The 12796-nt window shown below is 35.8% G+C and overlaps 1 protein-coding gene across 1 annotated transcript; it reads left to right on the top strand.

The window, feature by feature from the left end:
• On the top strand, positions 1-11991 carry SETH5 (transducin family protein / WD-40 repeat family protein). Its single transcript, XM_085738708.1, has 18 exons — positions 1-1433; positions 1913-2224; positions 2347-2583; positions 2690-2807; positions 4138-4295; positions 4466-5105; positions 5711-5775; positions 5909-6010; positions 6097-6239; positions 6886-6941; positions 7048-7712; positions 7784-7974; positions 8105-8411; positions 8937-9224; positions 9358-9798; positions 10487-10900; positions 11344-11584; positions 11671-11991. Exons 1-18 carry the CDS (start codon positions 27-29, stop codon positions 11694-11696), a joined length of 5811 nt encoding a protein of 1936 aa, XP_085594834.1. The 5' UTR covers positions 1-26; the 3' UTR covers positions 11697-11991.
• Positions 11992-12796: the final 805 nt, after the last annotated feature.

Below are 12796 nucleotides of genomic sequence, written 5' to 3'. Positions count from 1 at the left end.
AACTAAACAAACTCAACTCAACTCCCATGGAGCTCGACCTCCGCTCTTTCCTTCCTGACGACACCGAAACCGATCTCCCTCCCACTCATCACCGTACTGTCGATGAAATTCTCAACGACTGCTCTTCTTCCTCATCATCATCATCATCACCCTCTTCTTCTCCACCTCCTTCTCCTTCTAGTAACAGACCCATTAACTTTCCTCAACCCGCACCCGTTTCCATTTCGGGTCGGGTTGCACAGAATGTTATAGTCGGTGATAAACCTCCCCGCCCGCGCGTGTTCTCGTCGTTGTTTGGTCGTGTTACGCCGAATGCGAAACCCGGTGCTGCTCTCGCTGCTGCTACTGCCGCGTCGAGATCTGTTCCGACTCCGCATGCCGCGGCGATTATGCACCGGAGGAGAATTTCGAATTCGATTAAATCTGAATCGGATATTTCCGATGTTTTGAGTGAATTTGGTGAGAAAATTGAGAGGAGTGTGAGTGTTGGTGATGTTGATTTCAGAGGTCGTGAATTGGAGGAGAGATTTGGGGGTTTTGTGGAGAGGAGTGAGAGTGTTGGTGATGTTGGAATTGATGCAATTGAAGTGAATGAAGATGATGTGAATGTGAAGAGTGATTTAGATGAGTGTTTTGTTTCTAATTTGTTGAATTCTGTTGAAAATAGTCATGATCATGATGATAAGGGTTTGGATTCTACAAATTCTACACCTTTTGATGTTGTAGGTGCTGAAAATGGTCATGATCATGATAGTAAGGGTTCCAATTCTGCATCTTTTGATGTTGTTGTTGTTGATGATGATGATGATAAGAATGATGAGTTTGCTGAAAGAAGTAGTTTTGATTATGTTGGTGATAATGGTGGTATCAATGAAACAGAAGAAATTGTGAATGGTGCTGGTGGTGGTTTTGTTGAAGGTATTGGGAATGAAATAAATAATGATGATGGTGGCGGCGATGGTGATGGTGAAGGTATTGAGAATGAAGTGGATGGTGATGGTGGTGGTGATGATGATGGTAGTTCAATTGGTGATGTTTTCGAGCTAGTGGAGGAGACACTCGAGGAATTGGAATTGGAAAGTAAAAGGGTTACAAAGAAAAAATTAGATTCTTCGAAGAAGCCGCTTGATTTAGCTGAGGAATTGGAGAAGAAGAATGCTTCAACTGGTTTGCATTTGGAAGAGGGTGCTGCTGCGCAGCCAATGAGACTTGAGGGTGTACGGAGAGGGTCTATTACATTAGGTTATTTTGATGTTGATGCTGATAATGCAATCACGAGGGTCATTTCATCGCAAAATTTTAGGCGTGAGCATGGTTCTGCTCAAGTTTTGGTAGTTCATGCTAATTACATTGCTGTTGGAATGACAAAAGGGCTTATTGTTGTAGTTCCTAGTAAATATTCCATTCATCATGCAGATAATACGGATGGAAAGGTTTTTCCCTGATTTAATCATATTTTTCGGACTAGCTTTACTTTTATGTTTGTTGAATTATTGAAATTTATATCCTTGGTCTTCAAATATATTCAATGTGATATTATAAATAGTTGCAATTAATTTAATATTATGTTTAAGGCTATCTTTTAGTTTCCTAATTTTTTCTATGAGACTTGCATGAAATCAGATTTTGTATGGAATATAGAAGTTGCTTGACATAGTGAAAGAGAATCCCAATATAGCAATGCAATTTTTTATTTATTTCACATAAAAAAATGAGAGGTAGTCAAACAATGAGAAAAACCATACTAGAAAATAAAGTCTGCTAAAAATCTTCCGTACACGTTATTAGTAGAAAAATTGTATAGCATAGGAGTTTTGGTAATGCTAGCTGTTTTTAATTTCAAGCATTTATTTGATGGAGTTTTGGTATCAGATGTAGTTTCATTTATCAGTGTCTGTCGATCACTTGTTAGATGTTGATGCTTGGTATACAAGGTGATCGATCACAAGCTCCAGTGACGTCCATGTCTTTCAATCAACAAGGAGATCTTCTTTTAGCTGGTTATGGCGATGGTCATGTTACACTTTGGGATGTACAGAAAGGGGTATCGGTAAAAGTTATTAGTGGAGAGCATACGGCACCAGTGGTACATGCTTTTTTTCTAGGACAGGATCCTCAGAATACTCGTCAATTTAAAGCAGTTACGGGGGATTGCAAGGGTCTGGTTCTCTTGCATCATATCTCAGTGGTTGTTTTGATTAATAGGTTCAACTTCAAAACTCAGGTACATCATATTTTACCATTGTGTGCAATGGATCATATCTAGCATTGTGTTATATAGAGGGATTGTGACTTAACTTGATGTTCACTTTTCTCTTGTCTGTTGAACTTGTATCAATTTTCTAGTGTCTTCTTGATGGGCAAAATACTGGTTTGGTGCTATCTGCTTCACCCCTCTTTTCTGGCGAATTCGGAGGAAGTCCTTCTTACTCTCAAGGAAACACCATGGTCTCGGCCAGCAGTATAAGTAGCATGGTCGGGGGTGTTGTTGGGGGAGATGCAGGTTGGAAACTCTTCAACGAAGGCTCTTCTCTGGTTGAAGAAGGTGTGGTTGTATTTGTCACCCATCAAACTGCTTTGGTGGTATGAAATTGAGATGTTTGTCCTTGTTCCATATACCACTCCTGTAATTTTTATTTTGTTGAGACGTTTTGTGCCTTATTTACTCAGGATACTATATCTGTTTTAGGTACGACTCAGTCCTTCATTGGTAGCCTATGCTCAACTCCCTAGGCCAAATGGAATTCGGGAGGGTTCTATGCCATATACTGCATGGAAATACATGACACAAACAAGTAGTTCTACTGGTATGGATCTATTTTGTTATAACTGGGTATTATACCATAGAGGAATGCTAGCAACACACATTTTAACACACACTTTTCAACACACTCTGATTGTTTAAAATTTGCATGGGTCCCACCATATCATGTGGGGCCCATGTAAATTTGGTGGGACCCATGTGAATTTTAACCAATCAAAGAGAGTGCGTTGAAAAGTGTGTGTTAAAATGTGTGTTGCTAGCATTTCTCTTATACCATATTACCTGTAGCACATAGACACTGGTAATGTCCAAATATAGGACACTGCCACATGCATGTGTGTGTAATTAATTACGAGCATACTTTGTACCATATCTATATCGAGAATCAAATTTTATATATTCATCAATGTATAAGAACGGATTAACCCACCTAGTATCTAAATAACTTAAGTATTACATTTTCCCTATAACAATGAGTCTCACCTAAATATACTGAGAGACATCATTATACAATTTGAACACTTTGTTTCCTTAGAAAAAATGATTTTAAGACAAGATGATGAACTCTTAAACCATGTCTTACACCTGCAATCCACCCATCTACTACCAAAAAGGTAAAAACAATCTAATCAATTTAAGGCCGTCCATCCTCTGATTGATCATCATTAAAACAAATTGAAATTTTTGGTGTCAGTACTCAGTTGTGTCCCTTTTCATTTATAGCTGAATAGAAGTGTTGGTTAGGTGTTGGAGTCGTGTCCTTATTGATGGGTAGTAGCAAAAACAAAATACTTTTATGTTCCGACACTAGAATGCATTGTCCAACGTGTGTCGTATGAGTGTCGGTGTGTCCGGCATGTGTCAGGTACGCTTTAACTTGAAGGTTGTGCTACACAACTTATGAATGACAGAATCCATGCACAAGTATCTAGTTTTTGTAATATATGAATTATATATTTAAAAGAAATCAGAATGAAAGTGTAAAAAAGAATATAAAGACTCCAAGAAATGAAGAAAATCAAGCTTCTTTGAGAAGCTTGAATGCATGAAGTTTCTGGAAGAACTTTCCTAGCTCAATGCTTGGATACTGATCAAACATTAATGTAATTATTTTAACAGATAAATTTACCCTTATGTAACATATTATTTACCAATAACAAAAAAGTGAAAAGTGTATCAGTTAACACAATTCAGAGGATTCTTAAGGACATTGTGAGAAATTTAAAATGATGTAATAGGTCATCAATTTGTGCGGGAAATGGTACTGTTGATCAATTTGGGTGGGAAATGTTACTGTTGGGAGTGTAGACACATTTATACAATTATGTAGGCTCATGTTGACTTATTTCTAAATGTTGCTTACTTTCTTGTAGAGAATGCGTCTGCAGAAACTGTTGAAAGAGTTTCATTGCTTGCAATTGCTTGGGAACGCAAAGTTCAGGTTGCAAGGTTGGTCAAATCAGAATTAAAAGTATATGGAGAATGGTCTCTTGAGAGTGCAGCTATAGGCCTGGCATGGTTGGATGATCAGGTATTAAATCATCATCTGCCTACTTAGATTAGTTAGACATGTGGCTACTTTTATTGTTCACTGTTCACATTTACTCTTCTTGTATCTCTTTTTTTTTTGAAGAGTCTCTTTGCTTGTTATAATAATAATTATATAATAATAGTATTTAAGATGATATTCTACTTGCTCAGATGCTGGTGGTTCTCACTTCAACCGGACAACTGAATTTATTTGCCAAGGATGGAACTGTGATTCACCAAACAAGTTTTGGTATAGATGGTATTGGAGGAGACGAACTGCTTTCGTATCATACGCACTTCATCAACATATATGGAAATCCCGAGAAAGCTTATCATAACGCCATTGCTGTAAGAGGAACTTCTATTTATATACTTGGTCCAACACATCTTATCATTTCTCGTCTTCTCCCTTGGAAAGAGCGTATCATGGTTTTACGGAAAGCAGGTGACTGGATGGGTGCCTTGAACATGGCAATGACTCTTTATGATGGCCATGCTCATGGGGTTGTTGATCTGCCTAGAACCTTGGATGCTATACATGAGGCTATAATGCCCTTCTTGGAGGAGTTGCTTACATCATATGTTGAAGAAGTGTTCTCCTATATTTCAGTGGCTTTCTGCAACCAAATTGGAAAACCTGATCAATCCAATGATTCAAATAGTATAAGCAATTCAGTGCATTCTGAAATAAAGGAGCAATACACCCGTGTTGGTGGCGTTGCTGTTGAATTTTGTTGTCATATCAAACGGACAGACATCCTTTTTGATAAAATTTTCTCCAAGTTTGTGGATATTCATGTTCAACAGAGAGGTAATGTCTTTGCCTTCTGAGTGGTAGGATATTGTTTTGAGGGCTTCTCTTTTCATTTGTGCCTTTTTAGTTTTTCATCCCTGATACCACCAGACTTAATTTTTTCTGTTTCTGTTTCTCTTGATTCGCTACTTAACATTATATTTGATTAACATTTCCAATTAGGGGTTTCTTTGAGCCTTCTTTTCACTTGACCAAACATTTTAGGTGCTACTCATACTTCTCTAATACCTTTTTTTTACTGATTTTATCCCTTGATTCTCATCCTTGCGACATGGAACTGCTGCTTTTATTGACACTTTACTGTCCATATCTCCAACATTCCGTAGCACAGAGAGATTATTAAGAATCATGGACAGAATGTCAACCCACTTTCAAATGATTACAGCCATCTACAATTGAATTCTATTACGTCTCATCAATTCATGACTGTCATATAATAACATGGATGTTGCACCAAAGCTTTTTTCCACAATTAGGTTATTGAATTGACATGAACTATGAAGATGGAATGCCTTGTGGGGGTTCTCTTTCATTAATTATCTATCCTTTCCCTTTCCAATTTCAATTAGATAACAGTGCAAATACTTTGTACAATTTTCCAGAAACATTTTTGGAGCTTCTGGAGCCATATATTTTGAAGGACATGCTTGGATCTCTACCTCCCGAGGTATTGGATTATGTTAGAATTTTTGGTAGTTGCATGATAGGTTATCAGTATAAATTTTTAGTTTCATCTATATTTTTAGTTTCATCTATAAATTTTTAGTTTCATCTATTTGATTTGCTATTCTTTTCTCAAGATTATGCAAGAACTGGTAAAGTATTATAGCACGAAAGGGTGGTTGCAGCGGGTTGAACAATGTGTACTTCACATGGATATTTCATCATTGGATTTTAATCAGGTTCTTGTTAGATCAATTGAAGTATATTTAATTTCGATTATTTTTTTAATTGTATAGCTCTTGAATGATTATTTGATGCTTTGTAGGTTGTCAGATTGTGCCGGGAGCATGGACTATATAGTGCCCTGGTGTATCTCTTCAATAAAGGATTGGATGATTTTAGGGCACCTCTTGAGGAGCTCTTTACAGTCCTACAAAATAGCCAGAAGGAAAATGCTACTGCACTTGGGTAAGCTACTTTTCTCTTTTTATTTAATTTTTTATTATTCTTTGCTTTCTATGGATTACAATTGACTAGTCAGTGAAGAATGCCAATTTATGGATTTTGTTTGTATTCATACATTAAACAAGACAAAACAAAAAACCAATTCTTTCCTCTTTGAGAAATTTATCTATAAGAGTGGTAAAAGGCAAATTGAGTTGGTGGCAGTGTCAGTACTCAGTAACTTGGTTAATGATGGGAACATTCCTCATTCAGGCTTACCCTTCCCCATCTTCCAACCTCAGATGGGACAGCAGAAAAACAAATAAATAAGGGCTCCTTACTTATTTCTTTTTAAATAAAAAAGAAAATCATATTAGAAATATGCTTGAACAGAACTTTATTTATTATCTGCAACTTTTATGTCGGTTGACCTTATTCAAATCCAGTTTTTATCTTCATAAGAAAAATTTAGACATTTATTCTAATATAAAAATTCAACCGGGAATTGGTTACAGTTATTCTGTTGTTCTCTCTCAAGTGTATGTGAAAACTGGGAGCAGTTTATTCACTACATTTCTCAAAAGTGAAAATTGTTACTTGTTAGTATTGTCTTAGCTTGACAGCAATAATTAAATCTGTATTTTTTTATTCATGCTTCTCCTTTAAACAGGTATAGAATGCTGGTTTATCTCAAGTACTGCTTTACAGGTCTTGCCTTTCCACCAGGTATTTTTTCCCAGTTCTTCATTTATTTTTATTGATTTTCTGCTTTTATGGTATTCCATTAATGCTACATACAGATGATTCACATATTGCATATAATTAATTGTAGGCCATGGAACTATTCCTCCTATGCGATTGCCATCTCTCAGAAAAGAACTTGTAGAATTTTTGTTAGAGGATTCCAGTGCTACAAAATCACGGATAGTTTCAGATTCTGTGTCCAAACTGCCATACCTGAATCTATATCTTCTCTTAGAGTTAGACACTGAAGCTACATTAGATGTCCTCCGATGTGCTTTCATTGAAGATAAAATTTCAAATTCCAGCTCATCTTCACTGGAATCAGCTGATAGACCTATTGATGAAACAAAAGAAGAAAATAATAATGTCACTGAAACTGACAATATTTTAGTTCAGAATACAGTGGATGCTCTTATTCAAATAATTGATATGAATGTTGTTCCGACAGAGACAACCTCTAGTAGTGGTGACGACGGATTAACAATGGAGTGGCCTTTGAAGGACAAAGGTTGTCTGTTTGAGTTTATTGCATATTATGTTGCTCACCAAAGAGCTAAAGTTTCAAAGGGCATGCTTTGTCGGATATTGGAATATCTGACATTGAATAACCACTTTTCAACTAATGTTTCTTCTCATAGTTCAACTCTAAAAAATAGAGAGAAGCAAGTGCTTGCACTTCTGGAAGTAGTTCCCGAGTCTGACTGGGATGTGCCATTTTTGTTAGACCTATGTGAGAGCGCCAAATATTATCAGGTAGGTACATTGTCCAGTTTATCGATGCTACCTAGTTGAGTGATTTTACTAACTCTTGTGTTGGGTTTCAGGTTTGTGGATTGATTCATTCCATCAGACATGAGTATGTGGCTGCATTGGACAGCTATATGAAGGATGTAAATGAGCCGGTTCATGCCTTCTCCTTTATCAACAAAGCATTCTCACAGTTGATTGGCAATGACCGTACTGCTATCCGATCAGCAGTCCTATCTCGAATTCCTGAATTGGTTGAACTCAGCAGGTAGTCATCTTTATTGCATATACTCAAGTTAGATTCTTTTGGCAGGTTATATTGCATTTATGGTTTCTTTGTTTCCATTTATGTAACCTAATATTCTTTATTTTCATATACTCTTTTCACTTGCTCGCAGGGAAGGTGCTTTCCATATGGTTACCAGACATTTTAGTGATGAAAGTTCCCATGTCATCACTAAACTTCATTCTCACCCAAGAAGTCTTTTCCTTTATTTAAAGACACTCATTGAGCTTCACTTATTTGGCACCCTAGACTTGTCTCATTTGACAAAGGGTGTTATTACAAATCCCCCTAATGGAAAGCAGGTTAAGGATCCTCCACAAAGAATCCATGATTGCTTAGAAAATATATCCGATTTCCCCAAGTACATGCGTGAAAATCCTAGTCATGTGCCTGATGATCTTATTGAGCTTTACCTAGAGGTGAGTTTTTGTACTTTTTTTTTTTTTTTGTATGGGCAGGATAATTTTTTCAAAATTTATTTTTCATACAATCTAGAAGTTAGAGCTAATTTGACTGTTAAGGCATAGTGTTAATGTGGTTTTTGTTGTTTTTGAGATGTGTCATTGTGGCAATTTGTCTTTTTAGGATGGGACTTTTTGATTGTTAAGGTGTAGTGTTAATGTGTTTTTTGTTGTTCTTGGAATGTGTCATGTGGCAATTTGTCTCTTTAGGATTGGACTTTTTGATTGTTAAAGCGTAGTGTTAATGTGTTCTTTGTTGTCTTGGGATTGGGATGTGTCATGTGGCATTTTGTTTCTTTAGGATTGGACTTTTTGATTGTTGAGGGTAGTCTTAATGTGTTTTTTTGTTGTTCTTGAGACCTTGTTTCTCATTCTTTATTAATGTGTTTTGGCTCCTTGTCCTCTCATGTTTAATATTTGTTTTTGGAAGTGATGGAGTTCATTGCACTAGTTTTAAGCTTGTTCCAATGTTTTGATTTGCAGCTGTTATGCCAGTATGAACGGGGTTCAGTTCTAAAGTTTCTAGAGATGTTCGATAGCTATCGTGTAGAACATTGTTTACGCCTATGCCAAGAATATGGCATAATAGATGCTGCTGCTTTCTTATTGGAAAGGGTTGGTGATGTTGGTAGTGCTCTTTCACTTACACTTTCTGATCTAAATGATAAATTTGTTGAGCTTGATGCTGCTGTGGAAGCTGTAGTTTCAAACCATCCTAAGCTTGATTCTTCCCATATAGACGTATACAACACTGTTTTAAAGACAAAAGAGGTTTGTATATATGGTCCTGGAGTTTTAACATTTTAGTGAAGTTTTAAAGATGCATGTTTGGTTTAATGGGTGTGCAGTGCATGTATGTATGTATTAGGTAACCTAACCTTTTTAATTGCTACAAATCCAATAGGTGAATTTCATGTACGATTTATTGCATGCCTGTATCGGTCTGTGTCAGCGTAACACGCCTCGTCTAAATCCTGAGGAATCAGAAGCACACTGGTTTAAATTACTTGACTCGTTTTGTGATCCATTGATGGATTCATATGTTGAAGAGAAATCATATGAAAGAAAAAATTATTTTGGTGTTCTAGCCGGATCAGCAGATTCACAACTGGACAAAGACACCTATAAAAGCAGTTGGAAGATTTCAAAGTCCCGAAATGGTGATATCTTGAGAAAATTGATATCCCAGTTCATTAAAGAGATTGTTGAGGGAATGATAGGTTATGTTCACCTTCCAGCAATCATGTCCAAACTCTTGAGTGATAATGGTAGTCAAGAATTTGGCTATTTTAAACTTACCATATTGGGGATGCTTGGAACATATGGCTTTGAAAGAAGAATTCTGGTAAGATAAACCTATTCATTTTTGTTTTTGTAATATTTTAAATTTGATCCACTTCTTAAGATTTACCAACTATAATGTTTCTCTTCAATTCATACATTTCTTATTAAAATTTATCAATTGAAGCTTTATATAAAATCTTCTCAAACTCTAGTCCAAGAAACATGTAAAGATGCGTTAAATCTGAATTTTCATATTTTATATTCTAGTCGTGTTTGTTGTCAATTCCTTGGGAGTCGAGATATTTTTAGGGTACACCTGCGCTTGTATGAGTTTCATATTCATCAGGCTATATTTGGTTTCATCATGTACAGATTCGAGCAATGATGTAAAATATCCTTGTGCATATCATTCATATTCACCATGCAATGTTTGGCTGTGACTTGTAGGACTGTTGTAAAAAAAAACAAAAACTGAACCGAACCGAACCATGAACAGTCCTAGTGACTTGCATGGAATATTAACTTGATTCAGTTCAGTTTGTGTACTGTTGGTCACATTTTTCTTTGTTGTGCTTTGGTTCAGTTTAACGATTCGGTTTAGTTTTTGTTTTATAAAAGTCCTAGTTTCAATATTGCATGAAATATCTAGAATTTATATGAACAGATTACTCTCTTCTATCTTCTTTCCATCATCAAGGGTTTTATCTTTTATCCTTATTCTCTTCTCTTGTTTCTACTTCTGCACTTAGGATGCTGCCAGGTCCTTGATAGAGGATGATACATTCTATACCATGACTTTACTCAAGAAAGGGGCTTCTCATGGATTTGCTCCCAGGAGTTCAGTGTGTTGTATATGTAATTGCCTCCTAACAAAGAACTCAGTTACTAATGGAATTCGAATTTTCAACTGTGGCCATGCAATTCATCTCCATTGTGAAGCCTCTGAAGTCGAGTCGTCAAGCAAAGCATCTTCGTCTGGATGCCCTGTATGTATGCCTATCCAAAAAACCCAGAAGTCCAGAAACAAATCTATAATTACAGAGAATGGCTTAGTCAATAAATTCTCATCAAGACGCCAATTCCCTCATGGAAGTACAAGTCATCACCACCATGACAGTGATTTATCAGAGAATATGTATGGAGGACAACAACAGATATCACGGGTAAAAATATGAACAAACCTCTCAAAAAACATCATTCAATCAATATAATATCCTTGTCATTTGGTTCATCATTTTGACTTATTTTGAGTATTGGAGGATCTGGAGGGGAAAGAAGATTATGTTTAATATTGTTAATACAATGACTAAATATCCTTTCATAAATATTGCATGAAATGAAACGTTATAAGCCATGCAGTGCCGAGATTTTAGATTGAAAGCATGTTCAGTGTACTGATACGAAACTGACACATCATTCCATTTTCTCAAATTATAATATCTACGTGTCAGTGTTGTGTTTAGTGTTCGTGTCTGTGTCATTGTTTCATTGGTTATAAGAAATAGAAAATAAATTGGCTTTAGAATCTCTGCCCTCCGCCTCTGAACCAAATAGACAAACTTCTCCTTTGAACCAAACACTTCCTTACTATTGTTTGTTTGTGCAGTTTGAGATCTTGAGCAGCTTGCAGAAAAATCAAAGATTTATGCAATTTGAAAACTTGCCTCCGTTGAGGCTTGCCCCACCTGCCGTGTACCATGAAAAGGTAAGTAAAGTAGCACACTATCAGACTGGAGAAAGTAGCAACAATTCTGCAGTTATAGATAAACATAGTCGTCACAAACAAAACCGGGAGCTGAGAGTCAGAGGTTCATCGATTCGTTTTCCTTTAAAATCTAGTTTTTTTGGTGAGTAATTTTTCTATTTTAAGAAAGTTATAGTTCTCATTAGTACTCCTGAATCCTGACACAAGGGAAATAATGCATATCTGCAGGCAAGGAAAAGACGAATAAGCGATAACATAACTGCTCTATAAGAAAAAGAGATGAAGCACTAACAACTAACTGTACAGGCTAACAGAAGATATCTTCTCCATTAGAAGATTTGTTGTATCTCAACTCATTATTCTTTTGTATCATACTCTACTTTTTGTAATGTTAGTTGTCACTAACTATTGTATATGTATGTATATATAATATAAGTTATAAGTTATGCACAAGTTGTCTATGTGTACAATATGAAAGCCATTGTTATGAGTTTAAGGTATTTAAATCAGGCGGATGAGGAAGCATTTTATGCCTATTTCATTTATTTACTTCTGTTTCTCCTTCCATTCATTTTCTTTACTTATTTTGTATCCAATTAATAAAGGAAAAAACTTTGGTGCATTTCCGTATCTGCTTTGTGTGGTTCTTAACTAAATTCACCATAATTTTCTCAAAGTTTGTCATATAAAAAAAAAAAAAAAAGTGAATTTTTAGTTAAGAACATACAAAAGCACATAAGAAAATGCATCTAAGTTTTGTCGATTAATAAAATCTTTGTTTTTCATTTTATTTTATATGGTGAGCCATTGGGTGCCAACATAGCTACGATAAAATGTTTCATTCCGATGCCTTCTAATGTCATTTTTCTTTTTAAAATATAAAAGCTTCATTCACTTTCTTCTCAGCACTATTCAATTATTTTTGCTTAACCAGAAGGGAACTTCAAAAAGAGTTATTCATGCGTGATTTTTGCTTAAACCAAAGAACTTAACCTGGCAGAAACTTATCAAATCATCTTTGTGCAAGAGTGAAATGTGATAGTAACACAGATTGAATGCAAGTTTTGTACAAGTACACTTTGCAATGAAATGATTAAGTCTCATCAATTAGTAGTGAAGTCGACAGTTTTGGTAGATATCTTAATCCGTTTTAGTCTTTTTATTATTCATTGTGTCTAAAAAAGTATCCCATTTTTCCGCCATAACAACTAGAGAATGTTCATAACAAAGCCACAGCAGGACAATAGCTAGGATCAACAAAAAACTAACAACTAGAGAATGTTCATAACAAAGCCACAGCAGGACAATAGCTAGGATCAACAAAAAACAACACATCTTATACAAAAACAAACAT

Source organism: Medicago sativa, chromosome 8 (genome assembly GCF_051527215.1).
Source record: "Medicago sativa cultivar Bolivia chromosome 8, Bolivia_mono, whole genome shotgun sequence".
Lineage (NCBI taxonomy): Eukaryota > Viridiplantae > Streptophyta > Magnoliopsida > Fabales > Fabaceae > Medicago > Medicago sativa.
The sequence above is the reverse complement of the archived record's forward strand: the minus strand, read 5'-3'. Positions and strand labels throughout refer to the sequence as shown.